At 35.7% G+C, this 26,208-nt stretch overlaps 1 protein-coding gene across 1 annotated transcript; it reads left to right on the top strand.

Annotated features, from left to right (window-relative positions):
• Nucleotides 1–7,935: 7,935 nt before the first annotated feature.
• On the top strand, nt 7,936–12,791 carry LOC122001206 (plastidal glycolate/glycerate translocator 1, chloroplastic-like). Its single transcript, XM_042555834.1, has 8 exons — nt 7,936–8,412; nt 8,510–8,825; nt 10,094–10,355; nt 10,462–10,577; nt 10,941–11,050; nt 11,138–11,315; nt 11,683–11,812; nt 12,493–12,791. The coding sequence occupies exons 1-8, from the start codon at nt 8,104–8,106 to the stop codon at nt 12,641–12,643; spliced, it is 1,572 nt and encodes a 523-aa protein (XP_042411768.1). The 5' UTR covers nt 7,936–8,103; the 3' UTR covers nt 12,644–12,791.
• The last annotated feature ends 13,417 nt before the right edge of the window (nt 12,792–26,208 follow it).

Genomic DNA, 26,208 nt, shown 5'->3' with positions numbered 1-26,208 from the left:
TAAAGTCAGTGAGATCCGATACTAGACTAAATGAAGATACAGTGATATACATTTTAGGATATTGTCGAGAGTGGAGTCAAGAGTAGGAAGTGAACACATTGCTTATCTTGGACATAATATGGGAAATTAGAATGTACCACTCATGGTCTAGATATTAGTGATAGTGAATATAATTCTTTTGGCTATCTACTTGATGCATTGATTAGTTGATCTGCTTAAATAGTGCTAGAGTTGTAATGTAATAAAGAAATGTAATTCTGGATAATGTCGATATTTATTTTTTTTATGGATGGATAAAAACTCTATATCATTATTTCAGTTAATGTATTTAATTCTCGACATTATTTTAGTTTCTAATTTTTATAATCTTCGTTATTATAATTCTAAGTCATGTTTTCAGCCTAGATTTACTTATGATTAGTGTATCTTATTTGTTGACAAATGGATAATGCTCATTGAACTTAACCCGTATTTAAACTTTGAAGTTTCCTTATAAAATAATGATTGATGGCATAGAATCATGTTTAATTCCCCAAATATTTTTGTATAGCATGATTCTTTGATTTTTATAGAGGAATGAATTTTTTATAGAAGCTTATTATATTTACAACACTGAGCCCATAACTGAAGTAAAATCAAGATATTACTTTATTCGTATTTTCTTTTCAAATGATATCAGGATAGTATAAAATGTATTGTTGAGTTGAAGGTAAATTCAAAATGTAAAAACCTTGACCAACAACTTTAAAATCCTTAGATAGCTGATAATTAATTATTCAATTGTAAGCAGTATAACTAATGGAGCTTTAAACTGATTGGTAAAATTATTAATAATTATTGTGGGTTAGTACAGTGACCATATTTTATGCTTCAGACAGTTTCAAATTAAACTGCAGAGAATTCATGTTTACTTCAATTAATCTTCTAGAGTATTCAAGTTTACTTCAAAATGAATTGTTGGAGACTTCAAGTTAATCTTATTACTTTATGGTCCACCAATTATAGCTGTGATTCATCAGCCATAGTTTTAACTAGAAAAAAGAAGTAATTTATACTCATTTAAGTCTGACACAATAGAAATTTACAATGGAAGAAGATTCCTAAAATCTAATGTAAGTGATCATTATATTCATCTTATATTGTTCTTTGCTTGGTCTGCTGTCTGAATTTGAGACAAACGCCTAAAAGTCTAAAGTTGAGACAGATGCTTAAAAATAACCAATATCAAAGTGAACCTGAGATAGTTGCTTCAATTTATTAATAATATTTAGTTTTAAAATATTAAAACATGAGTGAACTAAGACAATTGTGCTGACAAAAGTGGTGAAAATTGAGTTTCAGCCATACTCAAACCTTCAACACAACTACCAAGTGTTTGCATATCATTTGTAGGCTAAAATAATAAAATAGTCTTAGACAGTGATAATATAATTTTTTTAGTTTAACCTACTAAAACAATCATTAACTTGATTGATCATCCGTTGACATTCTACACTCGACATGTTTGATATACTTTCATAATGTTCTTCTATACCATGTTATACCAAAAAAAATAGAATGAATTAATTCTATATGCTTTTTCAAATCTAACGACAAAAAATAAATTCAAATATATAACAATTTAGTAAGGACAAAACCTTAACAATTGTTGAAGTTTGGTTGATTTTCCTTGCTGCTTTCCTTTTCCTTGAAATCTTATCTAAGTCACTTTTCAACCTCTTAGCCTGAAACCATTTTCTTCTTCGTTTTAATTCCTTTGACTCCAAGAGAGTTTCCTTCACTAATTTTAAACTCTCTTGCATTTAGAAGCTTTGTTGTGCCATATGGATATTGAACCAACTAACCAGCTTCGTGACTCACCGTTGAGTGTTGGACTACAGTTCAAACAGCAAGGGTGAACTCTGAAGAAAGCACTCCATAAACTTAAAGGCAAATATGCAATGCTAACAAACGTTTTCAAAGTCCTTTACTAACACTGTTAAGCGATCCACTTCGAATGGCAATTGTTAGAATCACAAGCAATGCTTCTAATTAATTTGAACGTGTGTTAAGAACATCAACGACAACTAAACGTAGATACAGAAGAAAAGCAGTGGCTATGGTGCAGCGGCAACGATGTTCCAGCCGTTCCAAACATCATTCTCAGCTGTCAACTCATTAGTTGATTCGGAAATAGAAATTCAGTTATATTAAAAAAAACACTCATGCATCCTACGCGTAGAAAAGAGAGAAATCATATGAGAAGTTGCTCCATTTAGTTGTGGAAACAGTAGCAGAATCTGGATTAAGAATAAAGACAATTGGGGTTCTAATTTTTAGATCATTTATAGAAAATGGAATGAAAACGATGGACTAAATAACACTATATCAGAATGCGAAACAGTGCTGTTATATCTGGTTACTGCAAAATTTCACATGATAGTAAACATCACTTGTACACAACTATTAATGCCGAGTTAATCATGACTGTTAGATTCAAAAATATTTTAATTCTTTTAATCATGTTTTTAGACTGAATTCTTTCTTGAATCTTACCGGAATTAGAATGCTTTCTTGAATCCTAACAAAATTAGAATTTGTGACCGTTGCCTAAAAGATTTTATTTTGTCAAGCAAGGATTTTGACTGAATTGTTTTCTCAATCCTACGGGAATTAGTTGGTTGCAAATACCATTCTCATCTATTAACTCATTAGTTGGTTCGGAACTAGAAATTTAGTTATATAAAAAAAACACTCATGCATCCTACGCGTAGAAAAGAGAGTAATCATATAAGAAGTTGCTCCATTTAGTTATGGAAACAGTACTAGAACCTGAATTAAGGATAAAGACAATTGGGGTTCTAGTTATTAGATCATTTATAGAAAATGGAACGAAAACGATGGACAAAACAATACTATATCAGAATGCGAAACAGTGCTGTTATATCTGCTTACTGCAAAATTTCGCATGACAGTAAACTATTAGATTCAAACACTTGTACACAACTATTAACGCCGAGTTTATCATCACTATTAGATTCAAAGAGATTTTAATTTTTTTTAATCATGTTTTTAGACTAAATTCTTTCTTGAATCTTACTAGAATTAGAATTCTTTCTTAAATCTTACCGGAATTAGAATTCTTTCCCTTAATGGAATTAGAATTTGTGACCGTTGGCCTAAAAGATTTTATTTTGTCAATCCCACGGGAATTAGGGGTCGACCCGTTACCTATAAATTAGGCTTCGATGATCGGAGAAGGTTAATTGCAGAAATTAGAATTCTTGAGGAGAATGGCGAGGAAGAAGCACTACAAAAAAAAAGGGGCTTACCGACAGAATTTTCCATCGTAATTTCGTCAGTAAAGTTGCTTAGTGACGGAATTATGACGGAAAATCAGTTGTCGGAAGATAATTTGTCGGAAACAGATATACCGACGGAATTAGGATTTCCGTAGTAAAATTTAACGACAGAATTTATATTTCCGTCGGTAAATCATGTTGGAAACAGTGCTTCCCGTGGTTATGGTTACCGACGGAATTTATATTTCCGTCGGTAAATAATTTTGTAAATACCGGCGGAAATAGCATTTCCGTCGGTAAACCATTACGATAATTGCCAACGAAATACTTATTCTGTCGGTAAAATAAAAAAAATTACAAGAAAACATTTATATTTCTTTTTGTACCTTATTTACAATCCATATATACACTAAATTATCACAGACGATGACATTTCATATATACAAACACATACAAACAATCACATCCATACAAACACATACAAACAATTACTTTCACACATACAAACGCATTTCATATATCCTAATTATTCATACAATTCATACAAACATAAATAAACTATAACATCCATACAAACAAAGTAATATAAATAAAAACAATCACAATGATCTAAAACAAATAAAATCTAAATAAATCACAATAATAGAAGCAAACTATCCAAATTTCCACATATAAATCCAAATTTATAGAATCAGATATTTAAAGACATATCATGATAGAAAATACTCCAAATTATACATTCACATATAATCGAAAATCCTAAAATGCAATAGAATATGATTATTTATGAATAAGATAAAATTTTTGTAGTGATTTATATATAGCTAATTTTGATACTTGGATATAAATGAGCAGATGATGATGATGATGACGATGACGATGACGATGATGATGATCAATATGTCAATAGGAACTCCTGAAACATACAATAATATAATATTTAGAAATGTGCAGATTAAAATATCAAAATATAATAAATATAATTTTGTAATACTATAATGAAATGCTGAAACCTAAAAAAGAATAATGTTAGAAACCTAAAAAACTTAATTAAAATTATTTTAAAAATTATTTAAAGAACTTAATTGAAATTATTTAAAAAACTTAATTAAAATTATTAACTTACTTAAAATTATTTTTAAAAACTTAATTAAAATTATTTTAAAAATTATTTTAAAAACTTAAGTAAAATTATTTTAAAAAATTAATTAAAATTATTTTAAAAATTATTTTTAAAACTTAATTAAAATTATTTTAAAAGTTATTTAAAAACTTAATTAAAATTATTTTAAAAAACTTAATTAAAATTATTTAAAATTATTTTTAAAACTTAATTAAAATTATTTTAAAATTTTATTTAAAAAATTTAATTAAAATTATTTTAAAAAATTATTTTAAAATTATTTAAATTCTTAATTAAAATTATTTTAAAAATTATATAAAAATTTAATTAAAATTAATTTATCATAAGGACACTTTTTTAGTTTTTAATCCATGCATGGACTTTTAAGAAATTATCAATTTTAGGGAGAGCTTATAACTAGGTTTTGTATCTTACAAATTTTTAACCTTTAATAAAATATTTCGCAAATTCTTCAATATTTTATCAATAATTTTCAAACACAATTTTTCAAATTTTATCTTTACTAAGTTTTCTAAAATTTTATTTTTTGAAAATTTTTTAAAATATAATTATAGCTAAAATTTTATGAAAATTTTACTTTACTATATTTTTAAAATTTTACCTTTGTTAAAATTTTCATAATTTAAACTTTACTCTCAAATTTTAAAATTATTTTCTTTAGAAACTTTTCCAAACTTTCACCTTGCTATAACTTAAGAAATTTTTTTCTCTATAAATCTTTCACACTTTTACTTTACGAAATTTTTCAAAAATTTTAGCTTCAGTTTTCAAATTCACTTCCTTAACATTTTCAAACCTTAATTCTTATTTTGCTCTTAGAAATTTTTCTATAACTTTATAAATTTTAAAGGAAATTTGTTTTTCAAATTAGCTTATGCTTTAATTTTTCAAACGGTTTGTTAGCTTCCCCTATTTTTGATGTGTGTCAAAGGGAAAGAGTTAGTAAATTTAGGGGAGTTAATCAACTCAAGGGAGGAGTGAAAAAGCTTGTTTATTTATTATACTTACAAGGAAATTATAAGGGAAATTTTACAGATGCATCGAATGGAAGAAAATTTAGTAAGGCACTGAGCTTGATGAGGAGCTTGAACTCAAAATGTCAATATTTTAATAAAATTGTGAAGGCTTAATGAGGAATTGAGGATGGCACCTTAACCTTACAAAAATTATACTTACAAGGATTCGTTTATTATTATATATTTTTTTTGCTTGTTAATAATCATCCAGAATTAATACAACTTTCGATGTTTTGATCTAGAATTAGAATTAGAATATGCGGCCGTTGCTAAAAGATTTTATTTTGCCAATCAAAGATTCTACCTGGATTGTTTTCTCAATCCCACCGGAATCAGGAGTAGGCCTGTTGCTTCTACCTGGATTGTTTTCTCAATCCCACCGGAATCAGGAGTAGGCCCGTTGCCTATAAATTAGGCTCCGATGTTATCAGAGAAGGTTGTCTATAAATTAGGCTTCAACAACAACTTCAATTGCTGATCAGATGCTGACGATTTAATTACAACTCAATAGAACTCGAAATTAATGTGCATATTATTATACTTTGTTGGGAAAGAGTTTATTACCTCTCTTCCATGTTGTCTCAATTTAATCCATACTGTGATTTGTTTTAGACCCAAAAAAAATACCGTGATTGGTTTTACAAATTCTTCTTTGAAAGTTTTCATCAAAGAAGAGATGACATTTTATTTGTACTTGGAATTCTTGCATTCAGGATCATTTTTGCACTTGATTACTTGCACTACAAAAATACAGTCAATTAGGGACGAATTTTGTAATAAATTTTAGAAAAAAATTCGTTGGAATTTGGATTTGGGATGAAAATTGCGACAAAAAAAAAAATTCGTTGCAAATACGCCGTCGCAAACATTTGCGACGAAAACTTGTAAATTCGTTGGAAATTTTATAATGAAAACAATATTCGTTACAAAATTCGTCGGCAACAAAATTCGTTGTAAAATTCGTCGGCAACAAAATTCGTTGTAAAATTCATTTTAATTTGATTATTATAAATGCACATGATTATTAATTTGATTCTTTTGCATGTTCCCCGTATCTATAAGTCTATAACGAATACTAAAAATAAGCTACATTGGGCATTTAATGTAGGTCACAATAATGTATCCAGTTAAGGCATTTAATGTAGGTCACAATAATGTATCCAGTTAATGTAATAATCATACTAATCGGTGACTCGATAATTTGCCTCCCTAGTTGGCAGGATGTCCATACCTCCTGTGCTAGCAGTAGGATGCCCAAGTGATGACATAATTTCTCAAAACATAGAAAGGATACCTAAGCGTCGAGTGATGACTTTACTCTAAATATGCTCGGTAAAACTTAGAAATGATAAAGACCTTCCTGATGAATGAATTACCCACTCTTGATCAGCTTGATTATTACCCAAGCGATGTATCTCCCAATCTCATCCTTGACCTTGACTGTCACCTCACTTGCTACATTGACTTGTTGACTACACGTAGGCACCTCATTCGGATCGCCACATCACCTAGGATTCATTGCAGAATTGGAAAAATAAAAAAAAAAATATGTCTGAAATCCGTATATGAACCTAGATAGTTCGGAATGACATGAAACTAGTTCGTATGTATTCATATAAATCTCTTGATTCTATAAGTGCCCTCAAACATAAATTTGACCCAATATATTGAGATCATTGATTTTTTAAATACAAATAAGATTTTTCAGACATATTCGTATTTAAAAATTACTAATCTCAATAAATTGGGTCAAATTGATATTTGAAGGTATTTATAGAATTAAGATATTTATATATAAACACATAGGAACTAGTTTTATGTCATTCTAAATTCTTCATGTCCCTCAACTGGTTTTAGACATATTTTTTTTAATTTTTTTTTTTGTCAATTTTATGATGAATCTTAGGATTCATCGCAGATTTAGCAATGAAAATATTTTTATCACAAAAACCTCTAAAAATTCTCTGCTCATTCAACTCCCCGACTTCCCTAACCTTCTTTTTTTTTTCCTTGGGCGGCAGCAAGCGGCTTTGGCGCGATTCCTCTCCTAAGTCGATGATCTCCGACTGATAAGCTTCCTCTCTCTCTCTCTCTCCCCTTAACCTTTTCTCTCCTCTTCGATGGGCACTCTCAAAATTAACAACAATGACTTTTTAAATAGATAAAAGAAAATTTTAAAGAAAAAAGAAATTTTTAAGAGCAGTGAAAAGAAGAAAGGGTATAATGGAAACGAGCCGTGCCAAGCCTGTAAATGGGAGAAAAATAAACATCTAATAAAATATTTAATATTCTTTAAAAATTGATTCAAAGAATTATTATAACCGAAAATTTATATCCTCGGATTCAGTAAAATATAGTAAATTTAATGAGAAACTCACTAGTACATTAAAAATGATGTTAATTGATTATCTTTTTATTTTTTGAATTTTTATTTATTTTTATTGTGTATTGTATTGCCAAATAAATAGCGAAGGGCGGAAGTCGTCCATTGAGGCGAGATAGGATTCCAACGATCCAATCCTGTTGCTTACCCCGCGCCGCCCATTTCTAGCCACTGAAGCATTTCTTCTAATACAAAATATGCATCCATTCTTCTTCTTCTTCATTGCGAGGAAGAGCTACGGCCTGCTGTGTGTGCCGCCCCTCCTCTTCTCCTCCATCCATGGCAGCAGCAGCAGCCACTGCCACCTCTCCAACTCCCATCGCAACCTTTCCGACGCTCTCGCTTCCTCGCCGCTCCCAATCGGCATTTGACAAACGCCCGACCCTCACGGCGTCGCGATCCACCGCATTCTCACGCGCAAGTCCTTCGCCCGCACCGAGATCCGATATCCGATCTCTCCGTCCTCTTTCTCCTCTTGTATCTCGCTCGTTCTTGCACTGGCAGGAGGACGCCGAGGCCCGTCGCTTGCCCGCGCTGAGATCCGCCGGCACCGACAGCGATGCCCTTGGATCCCTCGCCTTTCCCGGTGTGAGTCTCACTATCAAACTGGTTTCGCTTCCAATTTCATGCTCGATTGCTGTTCGATCTAGTGTTGGTGGCGTAACTGCGGGTGGATTTCTCCCAGGCCCTACGGATCCTGCATCTGGCCTTGTCCCTCGGGATAATTCTTACGGCCGATAAGCTTCTGAAGAAGGCTTTTGTCGCCGCTTCGATCAAGTTCCCGAGCGCCCTCTTCGGCATGTTCTGCGTGTTCTCGGTGCTGACGGCCTTAGATTACGCCGCTCCGTCCGCTGCGAAGGGCGTGATGGACTTCTTTGAACCGGCGACTACGTTCATTCAACGATGGCTCCCGTTGTTTTATGTTCCTTCCTTGGTGGTTTTGCCTCTTGCTGTGAGAGATGTTCCTGCGGCTTCGGGTCTCAAGATTTTTGTTATCCTTGGTATGCAGTTTGTTCAAAGATCCTAAGCCAGTTTACTTCTCTTCCGCCTGTAAACAATTTTTGTAATTGTCTGCGCCATAATTTCATAAGGGTGATAGGACTGGCTATACTTGTCGAAACATTGGACAGTTTAGAAACAAATTTATACAGAAAATACTACCTGCAATTTAGATGAAAATGTTAAAAATAATTTGAGGTTATTAGAAAAGATGAAAATAAAAAAGGTTAAGAATATATCAAAGATGAGCTTGATTTCACAATTAGAAATATTGAGTTAGTTAGAATTGAAGGTCGAGTGGAGAAATGATTCAAAGAAAACTCTGCTTAAGCCAATTATAATTGATTAGAAATGTGTATTACCAGTGATATAACTTTATGTAAGTTCATGATACGAGATAATTTGTGCAACCTACCCACAGTTTGTATTCACATGATATTGTTGTCGTGGTTGTTGTTGTCTGTTCGCTGACTTCTTTGTACCAAACGTGGTTTCTTGCATTGAGTGAGGACAATATCATATGCATGAAAATTGATTCGTGCTTGTTACTTGCAAGTAATGTCATATGCCAGATGAGGAGTCTTGCTGAAAGCAAAAAGAGGAGAAACAAGTGATGGTAGAGAGGTGGTGGTGTACAGTGACTACAAGTTGTGTCTCTTGAAAAGAAAACTGATTTTATTGAAAAAAGGATTTAGAGTAAATCTAATAGGAAATAAAATTGAGGAATGATTTGATCAATTGAGTGGAACCAATACATGCCAGTACATAATTTTGTTTTTTTTAGACTGCCTATTGTTCTTTTGATAGTCTTTAGGATTAAAATGAATACAGAGTAGTATTACTGAAGTCTTTTCCAAAGAGTTGGGAAAGGGGCACCTCGAAAGTTGCATATGGTACCAGAAACATGGTTCTTTATTCTCTGATCATATTGAACACTCTGTTTCACTGTGATGTTGTATTATTCAGAACATTGTTTGAGAAGAGTTTTATTTTCTTTAAATGTTTTCCTCTCTAATCGATTTGATTTTCCCCTCTGCACCTTCCTTTCTAATTTCTTTTTCCAATTACAGTTATCCAATTTATGAGTAGAAATTGTCAAGTGAACCCAGCTCCTTTCTTCACAATAAGGGGTTTTTTGTAAATTTTGGGAATAGGATTGCAAAAATGTCAATATTAATTTAAGAAGGCAGCTAAGTATAAAATTTAGATAACTACATTTTTATTGCATCGAGTGATCTGTATTTAAAGACAAATCATTTTCTATTTCCAGTTGGTGGCTGGTTGGCGTCGCTTTCTGTTGCAGGTCAAACAGCAATAACTGTGAGAAAACTTGTAAAAACAGAAATGATACCAGCTGAACCCATGCCAAAAGCCTCTCCATTTTCAAATGTTGAGCTTTGGACTTGGGCTTCTATTTTCCTTTCAACATTTGTTCTTGCTTATGTTAATCCAACAGCACTTGGTACAAGTGCAAGGACATGCCTCCCGTTCTTGCTAGCTGCAACAGTCTTGGGATACATGGTTGGTTCTGGGTAATAAACTTCTGTATATATATATATTTTAAACTAAAACAAACTTCTCTTATGGCGATATTTTGGAGTATGAACAGCTAATAGAGCTACCATTCTTTTGTCTCAGGTTACCATTTAATGTGAAGAAGGTATTCCACCCAATTATCTGTTGTGCACTCTCTGCTGATCTGGCAGCTGTAACTTATGGATATTTCTCAAAGAGTAGCTTGGATGCTGTCCTAGGTTCATTGCTTTCTTCTTTCAATCCAAGTTATGTTGGCTTAGTTGTAGTCATCTGACAGTTGGTAGATTTGGGACTACAAATCCTTGATTTATATTATTTTTATTGGTAAAAGTGAAGGTTTTGCGCTATACTTTTGCCACTTTCATCAACTTGTTGGTGTTGCTCAAAGTTTTGACTTTTTTCTGATTTTTGGGCTTTAGAGCAAATGAGTTACAACCAACTAAAATTGTAAATACTTGTCCCTACAGCTTTACCAAGAAGGATTTGCACCAGGCAGTTTTCTCTTTTCATCTTTTACTAATCAGAAGCCTGCTTTTAATGTTGTGTTTTTATGTTTGTAAGCTTTTTGTTGATTTTTGCAGCTGATTACCTTACAAAAATGTCATCAAATCCTGGAGCTGGTGATATTCTTATGGGCTTTCTTGGATCTGTTATAATTTCATTCGCCTTTTCTATGTTTAAACAAAGAAAGGTATTGTCTTCAGCCTCTAACCCATTTTTAATTTCTTAAGATATGAACTATTATGCTGACAGTTTCTCATGTGTTCTTGGCTAGTAGCTTGTCAAGAGACATGCTGCTGAGATCTTCTCATCAGTGATTTTTGCAACTATTTTCTCTCTGTACTCAACTGCAATCATAGGGCGTCTTGTTGGGCTAGAACCAAATTTAACCATTTCCATCCTACCAAGGTGTATAACAGTGGCATTAGCCTTGAGCATAGTGTCTTTCTTTGAAGGTACACTCTTGACACTAACAATAACTATATTTTGTGATTAGAACCTGTTAAGACATACAATTAAACTACTGCACTCGAGATGTTTTTTATTCCAAGAGTTGGTACTACATTTATAAGTTAATTTGCAGCCATTTCTCATTTTCCTTGTTTGTTTTTATAAACATGATTAAGGCCTGCAATCAAACTACTGCAGTTTAGATGGTTTTCTTTGAATCAGTACTAGATTTATAAGTTAAATGTCAGCAATTTCTATGCTGTTGCATTGAACATGACACAACTATATAGCAGATGAGATTCTCTTGTTTCCTTTTCTTAAGCATATATTGATCTTGGCTATCACTGAATTATGCGATATGTGTGCTTATAGGTGCAAATCCATCTCTGACTGCTGCAGCGGTAGTTCTAACTGGTGTGGTGGGAGCAAACTTTGTGCAAACTGTAATGGATAAACTCCGCCTTGATGATCCTATTGCTAGAGGAATAGCAACAGCTTCTAGGTATTAACTAAAGCCCTCCTACAGACTTACATCAGCTTGATGTGATTTATAAACACCTGTAACAGCATTAGAAATCTTGTTTAGTATATTATGATTAATTAGAGTTTTTAGAACACTTAGAAATATAATTCTGAAATCAAATGGGGTTTGGAAAGCTCACAATTAACTGACGATAGATTCTTGTCAAAGTTTCTCACAAGTTGAATTATTGTTCATAGCATTCAACCATCCTGAGATATATAGTTTATTGTTTTTCTGTTAATCTTCTTGGTTTAAACTTTTCATTCCTTGCTTCAAGGTAAATGCCATTCATTGGTATTTTTAAAATTGTGCTTTTAGTCTTGATTCTGGTACTTTATTGAACTGCTAAGGAATTTCATGGTATTTTAATTATGAGAAAAATATTCTACCATTGGGTTCATTGAGGAAAATTTCAAAAATTAGATATGAAAGTTTTCCAAAAACAGGAAGATGAAGTTTAAGTTGTAACAGCGTTATGAATAAGTAACTTGTTATGAGATTCCACTCTCTATTTGTGTCTAGTATTTCTTGGAATTTCTCCAATTGAGCATATAATATTTGCATGATTATGCATTCTTGCACTTTGTATTGTAATAGTGTCCCAGCTATTTGGGATTAAATATTCTTGCACTAATCATTGCCTGCGTTTTCTTTATCAGTGCTCATGGATTAGGGACAGCAGCACTGTCTGCAAAGGAACCGGAGGCACTTCCGTTCTGTGCCATTGCTTATGCATTAACTGGAATCTGTGGATCATTGATTTGCTCTGTTCCAATTGTAAGACAAAGCCTTCTGTTTATAGTTGGTTGAGAAATATCTTCTGTGCACACGCATTTGATCATTCCGTTACATCGACGAGATGAATGAAATCCTCTGGCATTTTTCTCCAAACTGAAATGCCTCTTGTACATTAACAGTGTAACCATCTAAAAATAAAGTGGAAAAATTATACTTACAAGGATTCGGTTTTTTTTTTTTTTTTGCTTGTTAATATTGTCCAGAATTAATGCAAATCTAGAATTAGAATTAGAATATGTGACCGTTGCTAAAAGATTTTATTTTGCCAATCAAAGATTCTTTCTCAATCCCATGGGAATTAGGAGTAGGCCGTTGCCTATAAATTAGGCTTGGATGTCATAGGAGAAGGTTAATTGCAGAATAGAATGGCGAGGAAGAAGGTTACGCTCGGGTGGATCGCGCACGACGCCACGCGCCGCACCACCTTCAAGAAACGGAAGCAGAGTCTACTCAAGAAGGTGAGCGAGCTCGCCACCCTCTGCGCCATCGACGCCTGTGCCGTCGTCTACGGACCGGAGGATGAGGCGCCGGAGGCGTGGCCTTCGCCTGCGGAGACGGCGCGCGTGGCGGCGCGGTTCAGGGCGGTGCCGGAATCGGATCAGAATCGCAAGAAGACGGACCAGGAAGGGTTCCTCCGCCAGCGGGCGGCCAAGCTGCGGGAGCAGCTCAGCCGGCAGGATCGCGGCAACAGGGAGCTGGAGGCGAGCCTGCTCATGCACGAAATGCTGTCCGGCGGCGGATGGAGGATGTGCGACGTGGGCATCGAGCAGGCCGCGGAGCTCGTGCGGTTGGCGGAGATAAAGCTGGCGCTGGTGCGCAACAGGGTTGAGAGGGAGAAGGCGAGGACCGCGGTGGAGCCGCCTCGGCAGGCGGTCGAACAGGTGGTGGGCATGGCGGTGGGTCCATCGATAGAATTTGTGAAGACGCCGTGGCAGGCGGCCGAACAGGTGGTGGACATGGCGGAGGATCCATGGATAGGATTTGTGTTGCCGCCGCTGCAGGCGGTCGAACAGGCGGTAGGCACGGTGGAGACAGTGGCGGAGGACGAAACCCTAAACTGGCTCGTGGAGGCCTTGAGCGCCGGCGAAATTGCACCGTTCGCCGACGTCGGGGAACAAGAAGCCAGGGCATTAAGCTGCATTGATCAGGAGCCGTGGGATGTTGGGGCATTAAGCTGCATTGATCAGGAGCCGTGCATTGATCAGGAGCCGTGGGATGTTGGGGCATTAAGCTGCATTGATCAGGAGCCGTGCATTGATCAGGAGCCGTGGGATGTTGGCCGACAAGAAGACATGGCTTTATGCTGCATTTCTGAGGAGGCCGTGGATCCATGGATGGGATTCGTGGAGAAAATGTTTGGCGCCGTGCCATTGTCTTGCTTTGAGCCCGAGTCAGTGGAGCAGGATCACCCTCCGTGGCAAGCTCCGTTGGTCCTCTTCAACAGCCACTTCGACTGCTGATCAGAGATACTGACGAATTGATTGCGTCATGTACATATTATTATACTTTGTTTACCACTGATTTGTTTTAGACCAAAACAAAAAACATTTGATTTGTACTCGGAATTCTTCGTGCTTGCATTCATTCATGATTCTTGCATTCATGTATCATTCTTGCACTCGATTTTTAAAACAGTGCCGTGATGTTTGGACTGTGGTCACTGCAGGATTCCATATGAAATGCGTTATGAACATTATTTCTTAAAAAAAAAAAACACTGAATAACAACTGAGTATGCCACTATGAGTCTATGACAGTATTTGTTGAAAGTTTCAACAAGTTAACTCCAGCCACGCAAATAACAACTGACTTACATTTTATATGAATATAATCAATGCTCTCACGTATCTCCGCCGGCGCCATACATGCGGCCAGATGTACATTACAACAGAGTGCGTGTCCCAACTTAACAGTAATTCACGAAACATACCAAAAATTAAAAAAATTAAAAACCTTATGGAAGTTGTTACCCTAGACCATGGTATACTAGAAGATTAGGCTTGGGCTAAACAAAGCATATTGGATAATAACAAACAGTTTGCAGCTACACAGTAACTTTGGTTGGTAAATAGGACCCTCCAATACGCACATATATGTATTACATGTATTTACAATCTTTCAAGATGTACACAAATATTTCAAAACAGTCCCACCCTATGCATGCACTATGACTGAAAAAACACAACAAATGTCAAAATAGGCAGCCTTCTGTGATGAATCTATGCTTGAGATTTGAGAACAGGGTCAATGGGTCAGAAGATAAAATCACGGCCAAAACTGGGGCCTTCCTGCTTGTAACATACTGAACAATAACAAACAAGTAATTCATTTTTCCGTATGATTTGTAATTTCAGAAGATTAAGTAATACAGACACAGAGTAGCATGTTAGACATTATCAATATCACATTTCTAGATATGCTTTGGCTTCACCACACCAACTAATATTTTCAATGCTTAGTTCAAATATTTTGAAAACTATTTATACCTGATAATGAAAGACACTGGTCCAAGGTCTGTTGCCATTCATTTTTACTGATGGCTTGCCACGTCAGCTCCAAGAACCAATTTTACTAAACCACAGACAAGCATCTAGGCAACAAGGTGACCAAAGTTCAGAGACACAAGTTCACATCCCAAATGCTTGACTGTATAAATCACCTGCACTCGTCATGCAGAAGTTGTTTAAAGCAGTGCTTTTGTAGTAGCCATTGAGTTCATTTCTGTCATTCCTGTAGATCTCACCCCTGCCCACATCAGCTTCAGTACACATACTGTTCCAGGCATCCCAAAGGTTATTTGAGTTTAGTGGATTCCATGGTTGTTGGAACGATAACTGTGTAAGTGGAGAGAAGCCTGTATGGCTCTGTGCAGAAAGTCAAGATGCAGCAAAAACATGTAAAGGCAAGAAATGTTTCCCCTATATCTGGCATCCCCATGTTTTGATGAGATGTGACATTAGGTGAAACCTTGGGTCGCTATCAGAAGTGATAAATTGTGCAGGAAATGATGAATTCAATCCCAATGTAGAGTTATTTGGGTTCAGCAGGTATCCGACTCTTGCCAACAGCCAGTATTGCAGGATCTATAAACTCCACATCATCAGAATGATCAATTGAATGTGATTGATAATGATTTTCACCTGAAGTGGAAGCATGCCTATGATTTACACAACATAAAAATCTCCAAAACACACAAGAAAGCAAGATGTACAAACCTGAGTAGGCAGTGTCATGGGTCTGGTTAAATCTGGTTTGAGAAAAAAAACCCTGGAGGAGGTGCTCTGCTTGGAGTTGAGAATCCTGGTGGCACAGCAATCTTGGCCAGCAAAACACCTTCCAAAAAAAGGATTTTCAGGATGTAGATTAAAGGCATGAGAGACAAAAGTTGTAAGAAAGGAAATGCATCAAGTGAACTTGAACTTGCATTGAAAAAAAAACACTCAATAAATCACTCTCAGAAAGGGCATACAAGAATCAGATAGTAATGAGACGTAGACTCATACTAGTCACAGCCATTTACAGGCTCCAATTGTCCAGAGACAACCCATAAATACAAGTGTACCAAATGTCAAAGTCAAATACTTGTATGCATGTTCAGTTCAAGAATTACACAAAAATTGATTAGTGTATCACATAGCTTTGGCCATGTATACCTGTTGCCTGGTCCGAATGTCCGCATTCTTGTGTTACTCCCATATGAAATTGAACTTTGAGTTTTCAGCAAGTGGCAAACATACCAGAAAGTTCCTAAATATTGTTTTAAATGAGTCCTAAAACATCCATTATGAATGGATCCTAAAAGCACAGCAAGAAACACACTCTGAGAGGAAATGATGACAATGCTGTCCTTTAAAATACTTCCAGTTCTTTTTAAGGCTGTACAAAAGTGGTGTTGCAGAAATTAAAAAAGGATTTTATCTTAACTGGCATTGTTTCCTCGCCCAGCTTCCAAAGATGGGCAAAATTCTAAAACAAATAGCTTCACAAAATTACAATTTCAGAGAATTGCATTATTCACAAAGCCATGAGATTTTAAAGAAAAGAATCATCCACATCTGACTACAACTAAGTCTGAATAGCAATCATTCAAGCTCACTGGGGTGGGCTGCTACTTAAGCCACCAAAGGAAATTATTCTATTTCAAACTATTAAAAAAAAGATCCATATTAAAAGGGGGGAAATTTGAAGTTTAAGTTAGGAGCATCAACTCAGTTTGGGTTATTTAAACTTTTAATTGCTGTATAATTTTACAGCACTGTCCAGAAAACCGTATAATGCTAAATAATCTTCTCTGGCTTAGTTTTAATCATATAGGAAATGCTATTGTTTATAAAGTTAGAAAAGTGCCTCACAAATACATATACACTAAAAATCCATCTAAAATCAGAAAGGTCAAAACAATACATTTACTGTGTTAGATTAGCATACAATTTGATGTCTCCTAAGTGGCCTCAGAGTTCATCCTTGTATACACCATCCAGTGTGTTCCCTTTTGTAGCGCAACCATGCACTCACATGGAGAGGAAGCAACCAATGCAACAAACGATTGGGTACACAAGGCAGACCCAGACTAAACTAAATAATCAGAGCCAAAGGAATATTAATCAAATTCCATTGACCCTATTACAAAGCATACAGTCATGAAAATAGGAGGCATATGGTTGACCATGAAGCCACTCAAAACAATGTGACTAGTCAGAAGAAACTTAAGCACGAACACAGTCTATCCCACAAAATAAAAAGTAAATGAGGAGTATTAGAACCGAACAAACAAAGGGAAGTGAAAGAGAAACAAATATAACATTGGATATAGTGTCAAATATTTCACATATTTGAAATGAAAAGCAAACAAGAGAACTCTTACCATTACTCCTATTAGATGAATCACCAGAAATTGTAATAATACAAGGACCTTTAGAATCATTGAACTGAAGACCATTGTGGAAACTATCTCTGCATGAATTTTGTGATGAGAAGCAAAATCTTCGTGCATGAATAGATTCTTTGACTGTAGTTTCTGGAAGACTTGATTGATTTTCTTGCCAGGCAAAAGAAAATCTAGACTGATTATTGGTTGGACTTCTTGATGAACTGGATAAGCTAAATGATCCATCTTGCTTGTCTGTTTCACCCAGCATATTAGCCAAAGAGTTAGCCAGTGGTACTGATTCGCCCCATGGATCAAACTCTAATGACAAAATATCTGAAATAATGCTGCTCTCTCCCATTTTATCTACGTAAACATCATTGACAATGTTAGTTGTAGCATTACTACCTAGAGGATGCATTCTCTCTTTGTTGCAGTTGAACTCAGGACTCCCTGAATCATTCCTGCTCAAGGTTTGTACTTATATTGACTATTGGGTGGCCATTATGTACATAAGAATCTTTGCCTCCGAAGGAACCATTAGCCATCTCAACACTTCTATCAATATCCACAGAACTCTCGACACCTGATGTTCGCTTATTGACAAGTCCATTACACAAAGAAGTAGCACTTAAATGTATTGTATTGTTATCTGGGCTATTTAAAGAATGCAAAGAATGGTTGTCCTGATCTTTCAAGGGATCTTCCATCTCATTCATTGCAGATATCAACTGTTGCCCTTGGAGCTCATTGTTCCAACCTGTTGGCTCATCCCTACTTGATGCCACAGGTCTGAAAAAAAATCTCGACTCTGGGGTAAAACAACTGAAGAGAAACTAGAGGCTAAGGTCTGATGTTGGCCAACATTTACCTGTTTTGTTGTTGATCTATCCAAATTAACTGACGAAGACCCTACCTAAACCCAAGCTATGTACATCGCCATTGATAAGGGCAGAATCATGATCAACTGTATCAGGATCAGAATTGCTAAGCTGTGTAACATGACATTTAAGCATGGTGCTATTTCTTGGAAACATCTCACTACTGCTTAAATTTGTGATATGTCCCTTATGTTCAAGTGTTTCAACAAGAGGGTTAGATAAGCAACTTGAAGAAACATGGGAAACATCTGTCGTCTTTGGGGCAAACTGAGCTGGCAAACATGTTAAAGATGTAGGCTGATGTCTGAAAGTGTTTGATTTTATAGATTCACAACCAATGAAACTGTCATCCACATCTTCCTTGGGTTTTGGTATGACAATGGTATCATCATCCCATGCAGATATGAAAGGCCAATCACTATCTTGAATCTACTGAGTTAACAAATTGTAATTGTTCTGATGATCCTGAGACTTCACCAGTTATATTGCTTTCAGGTTCCTTTGAAGTTGTAGCCACTTCATCAAGCTTTTCTGGAGGTTGAATTGGACTTTTCATCAGTGCAGAAGGCAAAGTAGACCTTTTGCTAGTCTCTACATTTTGCCTGGCAAGAGTTTCAGAACATTGCATGCTTGAATCTATCCGACAATTTGAACCATGAAGACCCCTGAATGTGGTCAGAATATTAGTAAAAAAGATATTTTGTGGCATGTAAAGTTAAAAGCAACATACCATGAAGCAGATGCTGGTAAAGCATTGGATTTCCCGAGACTACTATTGGGAAGAGAACCTTTGACCTGGCTAGGAGCACTCTGTATGAACACCTAGTTTGGAAAAGAATGAGATAGAGCATAAAAAGAACAATGTGAATCTGCTCTCATAGAAGGTAGCATTTCTTATCAAAACAAGTGCATATAGTACAGTAGATTATTGACTTACATTATAGGCACCTTTGACTGGATGCTTAGTTCCATTACTGCTGGAGTCGTCTACAGGAGGTGGCAGCACATTTCCAGTCCGTTGTTGCAAACTGTTCAAAGTAGTTTTAGGAAATTAAGTCCAGTAATAGAAACAAGTTTATAAGCAGAAACTAGAGTCTTAGTGAGAAAAAAGTATGCTTAAGAGGCAAAACTAAAGGAATCAGTTGGCTTGCTTCTAATATACTTAAATGGTGCAAGATAAAAATCAACTAGATGCTTATGTAATTAAAAACACTGCATCCGTATGCCCCACAATAAGCACTCGAGTATGTTTTGACAAGCTTAATATGTTTAATAGTTTTTGACCTTCACCTTCCAAGGTTTCTTTTTAATTTTATGAAACTTCCAATAGCTTCTGCATTAGTAGGTTTATTTTGAATATCACCATAGTGATTTCCCCTAATGTTAAGATTCCAATAGCATGGGAAAGATGATTAAGACGAAGAAATTATCCAACATTCTCAAAATCACTTGTAAGCACGCATATCAACAATGTGCTAGTCCCACTATTTGGGGCAGGTCAGCCACATGGATCTGACCACTATTAACTCTATCCAAAGTTCTATCACTAATAATATCTAGATAAACTCTATCTTGTATATCCTTAATATCTAGATTTCTTACATCACATAAATTATTTTAATTAGGCTTTCTTAGTCTCTGTCAATTCTTATAGAAACTTGTTTGATTCTAAAAATTTATCAATAATCTTCAGACATATCTTAATTATCTTACCCTATTCCTCATATTTTTATCACATATTGAGTGATCAATGATACATATTGTACTAAAATACACATTCATCAAACCCAAGGGTTCGATCACCTCAAACAAACATCTCATTATACTAGGAAATCAAGATTACAAAGTTCATGCAAACTTTGTGAAAGAAAAATACCTAGTATATGCTGGAATTGTCTCATGTTTTGTAAAGCTGTCCTCCTGGCTCCCTATGTCATGCAAATACAGACAATCGGGATTGCTGCAGGTCTGAATAAATGGCAAAGTTCATCTTAGAAAATCCAGCGGACAGATGAGCACGTAAATAAGTAACCTGAGAGAGGACAAAAGGAGACACTACGTACCAAGTTACTTAACCATGCACAGCAATATTTTGTGGTACCAAAGCATGCTCTAAGAAAATCAATTGTCATAGAATAAGAATTTCAACTGACGAGTGCAAGAAATCAGAGGTCAGGTTATGTGTTCACCTCAAGGTTTTCCCCTCCAAAACATAATTGTGTTGCTTGTATGCATCGAACAGCTTCCTCCTCTTTGGCGTATGTGATATACCTAGACATAAATGATCACATGGAATAGTTGAATACTTCACACTGAAGAAAGGATGACAAATACATGCCAGAAACAATTTCAGGACACAACTTCGCTTATCTGAAAGAAAGTATTCAACATCACTTGAATGCCAGTTAACGGTTTACCAAAGTGGTATGTAATAACTATCCAGACATAACTGTTAAAAACTTTGTCGACAATGACGTGTGTAGTAATGATAACACTAGCACATGAAAGAGCTATAGAAATGAAAAATAAAGATTAACAAGATTAGCAAACAATAGCCTAATAATGTTTGACACAATTAATTTCACTGCTAATAGATCATAAGTAAATGTCTTCACAATCAATGCCAGAGGAAAGCTAAAGGAGTGAGTTTGGCGAGACATAGCCGGCAAATGTTTTCTGAGAAGTGGTGCCAGCAGGACATGAAATTGAAGCCTTTAAAACTTTACCATACTGCCCAAAGTATTAATTGCGTTCAAGAATCTGGCAAACAAACAAAAACGTTCTATCAATAAATGTCAAGAGCACAATTTGATTTATTACTATTTCTGAAAATGACATGAGCATACATTTTCGTCACATAAGTTTCCTGGTAATCCAGCTACAGATACAAGATTTTTTGCATTACTCTAACACCACTAAGGTGTTTCCTAACTTCTTCAGAAATCTTTGGCTTTGCTCTTTGAGACCTTTGCTTTTTCTCAGAGTAAACCTCAGTTATTATCCTATCTTCAGGGTAAAGAATATTCTATACAATTCCTTAGTAAATGAATAAAAAAAGAAAGAAAGAAATACGGCAGAAAGAAAACAAAAAAAAAGAAAATGCTAGCAACCTCTCAGAATTAGCAGCAGCCACTGTCAGGACTCTGTCCTTGTCATAAGGTGTACAGCACATCGAGCTCCTGTGTCATCCTTTTCAGCCATTTCAATTATATGATGCCAACACCAAATAAATCTATACATAAAAGAAGAAAAGAAAATCATTGAATGTATGATCATATGCCTCTATAAAAGGAAGAAGTTATAATTTTGAATAAGCTCGACAATGCTAGTACAAAGTATTAAGACATCAATGAGAGAATTGCAACCCTAGCCAGTATAAAGGTTTCAGGTCAACAGAACAAAAGTGTTTCTTCAGCCTTCACAAAATTCATACCTCATATCCACACTTACAAGGTTTGAGCTACTGGTCAATCAGGTCCATTTCCTCCGTGCACAAAGGGCAAGTTCTTTCTTCGTCGTCACTCATTGTCCTACACAATAACGATTTCAAACAGTGAATTTTGAAACAGTATGAACGGCTTGTTGGTTTCTTCCAAAATCCAAGCAATGGATAGATGGACAGAACCAAATGTTGGTCCGCGTTAGGCTGGCTAGAGAGGGGTGAATAGCCTAAAAAGAAAGTTAGAAATCTCTTGTTTTTCGAACTTAGCAAGGATACAATATTAGTTAAACAATCAAAAGAAAATGCATAAAATAAGTAAGAGGATGCAAGAATTACTTGATTTTTTTATTTTTTATTTTTTTAAAGAACTCTTATAAAAAGAAAAACCATACTAGAAGGGGCCCAAACCTGACCTTCTAGTATAGCGTATTTACAAAGACTCCACTGCTTTACAATAATCTCTAAAGTAATTCAAACCAACTCTGTAAACTTTACTAAAGTCAGAACATTAAAGAACCCTTCCTCACCCATAAACAAAATAAAACCTATGAATCCTGCAATCTGAAAGAATCACCAAACTCCACCTTCAAATAAGCACGAAATTTCAACAGAAACCCATCACAGGGATCATACTTCCACAAATGCTTCATCTTTTCAATCCCAGTCCCAAGCTCCAACAAAGTCGCCAACACCGAAGTTGAGAGAAAAGCACAACATGCCAAGCTCAATAACTTCTAACCTTAATGCCACTACTTTGCAACAGGAGAAAATCAACATCCCAGCACCATGAAAACTTCTGCAACCGAATCCTTTACCAACAACAACCCCTCAAATACCAGCAAACTCCATATTAATCACACCAGCTCCTATTCCAACAGAACGTCATGAAACTTCCAAAGAGAAATGGATGCTCGTTGAAAATCTGTCAGCAACTCCAACGGTCTAAAACCACTCAAAACTCATCCGCCAGCATAGGATATTTAACACCAAAAGAAATATCACTCTTACACCGCGATCAACAAAAACAGAAGAATTTCAGCCAGCAAGTCAAAATGTACCAGAAAACCAACATAGAATTCAAGAACACCAGCAGTGCCAAATTTAGATTGCACCATACGAAAATGTTCCATGTAAAAAGAAAGCTCCACCAGAAAATCAACAAACACCTACAACCATGCACTTCTCTGCTCCCATGCATAAGTGGAAACCACTCCAACACACAAAGAACTAGCAAAACATTGTAAAGCTCTAGTATTTCCAGCCGCATATAAACCTTTGCACTCAACTCATTTCTCAGAAAAAATCTGCACACTTTTCCATATATCATCTATCCTAGCTTAGAGGAAAACTGAATATATGGAAGACCACTCTTATCCAGGTTGCAAATTCCACGAAGCTCCTTATCAATATCCTAATTATAAAAAATTCTACCTGTATACAAATCAAGAGGAACACGCAAGGCACTATCCACAGGAGAATTAAAAGCTTGATTAGCAATGTAATCAACCACTGCATTAGCCTCTTTATACACGTGAGAAAAATAAACTTGATACTTACAAATAATACCTTTGATTTTGCGTATAAGATTGTGAAACTCCCAAGAAAAATAAGAAGATGACAGTATCTTCAAAGCTACTAAAGAATCAGACTCAAGCCAGATCGGAAATAGTTGATTCTCCACACATAACTCTACACCTTTTAGAATTGCCACCAATTCTGCTCTAACATTTGACCCCACTCCAATTAATCCATGCTTTGCCATCACAATAATACCATCATGATCACGTACAATAACCCCAAAAGAAGATAAACCTGGATTCCCCTTCGAGCAACCATCCGCATTCAACTTAAAACATCCAAACTTCAGCTTCTTCCAACTCACCATTGAAATGGTGTTAACAATTTTTTGCCTCACAAGAAACCCCAAATTATGAGCCACAGTAGTAAAAACCCTTCCAATGCCTTGGTTTAATAATCCCTGCAGCCATACCAGAAACAAGATATTGAAAAACATTCCAAATAATCTTCTTTGCAACCAGCCTGATACCACGATGCTTGGCGTCGTTTCTTGCACACCATAAAAATCATATAATCAAGAATGGAATAGTTCCCTAACATGATCACCATGAGACCAAAACTGACCCAAAACTGACCAACCCTCCACCTTTCCAATACCTGAAACCGATCAAACTCCAAACAACTGGGCAAAATGACTCCACACTTCTAATGCAATAGCTCCATGAAAAAACAAATGATCCCAAGACTCCACAAAATCACAGCAATAACATTTAGAAGCTAAGCAAACTCCCCTCTTCTACAACACTTCATCCACAGGTAAACGCTTCCTTAAAAACCGCCAAACAAAGACAGAGATATTTAGAAAGATAGGTTTACTCCAAACTCCATCCTGCTGCCCAAATCCAGCCTGTTGCTGATCATTCCGGATGCACTGCCAAGCAGTTTTCATAGAAAACCTACCATCCAAAGATAGCTTCCATACAATACAATACATCCATCACACCAGTATGTCTAGCCCCTTCCACATTCTCCACCCAAGCAGAAACCCCTCAACAGCAGGCAAAGAAACAACAATTTCAGCAACAATCTGATCTGGCACAAAACTTTGGAGAGTATTCACCTTCCATCCCCAATTGCAAATAAAATCTGCAACCTTACTATCCGGATTTCCAGAAATTGGACAAGAAAGATAAAGAGGACCACAGTCCAACCAATTATCATACCAAAATCTAATTTCCCATTTCCAAGAATCCAACCTATATTGCTCTCTCCGTAACAACGTATCTTCAAAAGCCAGAACCAACACGGGGAAGCATTGCTCTTTAACAGAACCACACTTGGAGACACTCCACCACAATACAGTTTAGCCATATAAATTGCCCAAAGAGACTTTTGCTCCCTGAACCAAAACCAAAGCTTCAAAGTGACTGCCGTAGCAACATCCGAAAGTCTACGTACCCCCAATCCACCTTCTAATCTTGGTTTACAAACATCAACCCAACTAATCCAATGTGGTTTCTTATTTGAACTCGAAGATCCCCAAAAGAAGTTAGCAAACATCATTTCTAATTGATGAAGAATAGATAAAGGGGGGAGTAAAACCTGCATTAGATGAAAAGGCACTGAGCTTAGGACACTTTGAATAAGCATAAGCAGGCCACCATGAGAAAGCCTTGAAAGGTTCCACCCAAGCATCCTTGTCCTCACTTTCTCTAACAGAGGTTGAAAATAAATTGCCTTCCGATTACCAGAAAATATCGGAACACCCAAATACATGATAGGCGCGACACTTTCTCTAAAGCCTGTGATACTCGCAATTTGGCACCTTCTAACTGTAGATACTGTTTTTGAAGGATAGAAACAACTCTTGGCAGCATTTATGAATTGGCCCGAAGAGACCATATAAAAATCCAGGAACTTCTGCATCCTTTTCACACAATTAATAGGCTCATTCATCAAAATCGTGACATCATCCGCATAAGCTAAATGAGATAATTTCATGGCACAACCAACTTCAAAATACATTAGCGGATATTTAAAAAATAACCTCTTGACAGAAATTCCGCTGCTATAATAAGTAGTAAAGGGGATATGGGATCCCCTTGCCAAAAACCCCTTTTGGAATGAAAAAATCTGGATAACTGTCAATTAATTCTTACCAAAAACCAGCAATCACTGATGCAACGTCTTATGATGTCAATAAACTTTTCAGAAAAACCAAAAGCAGTCATAACCTTAAACAAAAAACTCCATTGAATTCTATCATATGCCTTGGCCATATCCCGTTTCAAAATTAAACTCCCTCCTCTAGCATGATAATTCAACTTATGGTTGAACTCTTGTGCCAACAAAATATTATCTAATATTAGTCTTCTAACTATGAAGCCGCTCTGTGACTGAGAAATAATTTTATCTAGCATAAAGCTCAACCGGTTTGCCAACAACTTTGATATAACTTTATTAGAAACATTGCATAAGATAATTGGCCTAAACTGTTGGAGTGTATATTAAAAGTCTAGCTTTTGTATAAACATTTATAAGAATCACATTGGTCAAGTGTCTACATTTATATATACCAAATGTAGATGTTCAATTAATTTATATTGTAGATAACATAGTGTGTGTCCACACAGAAGATTGTGTTATCGGTTCTTTATAAATTATAAACAGTAGCTCACGACTAAGATGGAAAGGAACAAACCATTGGAATAGTCATAGTGTAATTAGGCATTAATTTATCTTGACTAATAAATTACACTAGTACACTTTAAATGTATTGAGCAGAACCATTTAAGGTAAGTTCTTTTTATACTGATTTAATAAAAGAACTAGACCTTAGTTATTATGGAAGTGTGTGGTCTTAATCCTAA

Source organism: Zingiber officinale, chromosome 7A (assembly GCF_018446385.1).
Source record: "Zingiber officinale cultivar Zhangliang chromosome 7A, Zo_v1.1, whole genome shotgun sequence".
In the NCBI taxonomy this organism is placed as follows: domain Eukaryota; kingdom Viridiplantae; phylum Streptophyta; class Magnoliopsida; order Zingiberales; family Zingiberaceae; genus Zingiber; species Zingiber officinale.
This window is presented reverse-complemented; position numbering and strand designations above follow the sequence as displayed.

What these genes read in the sequence shown, in the direction of transcription:
- LOC122001206 (XM_042555834.1), top strand. Translation starts at nt 8,104, where the DNA reads ATGGCAGCAGCAGCAGCCACTGCCACCTCTCCAACTCCCATCGCAACC. An exon ending in CAAGATTTTTGTTATCCTTG is followed by an intron (nt 8,826 to 10,093) that starts GTATGCAGTTTG and finishes TTCTATTTCCAG; the next exon opens with TTGGTGGCTGGTTGGCGTCG. An exon ending in TAGCTTGGATGCTGTCCTAG is followed by an intron (nt 10,578 to 10,940) that starts GTTCATTGCTTT and finishes TGATTTTTGCAG; the next exon opens with CTGATTACCTTACAAAAATG.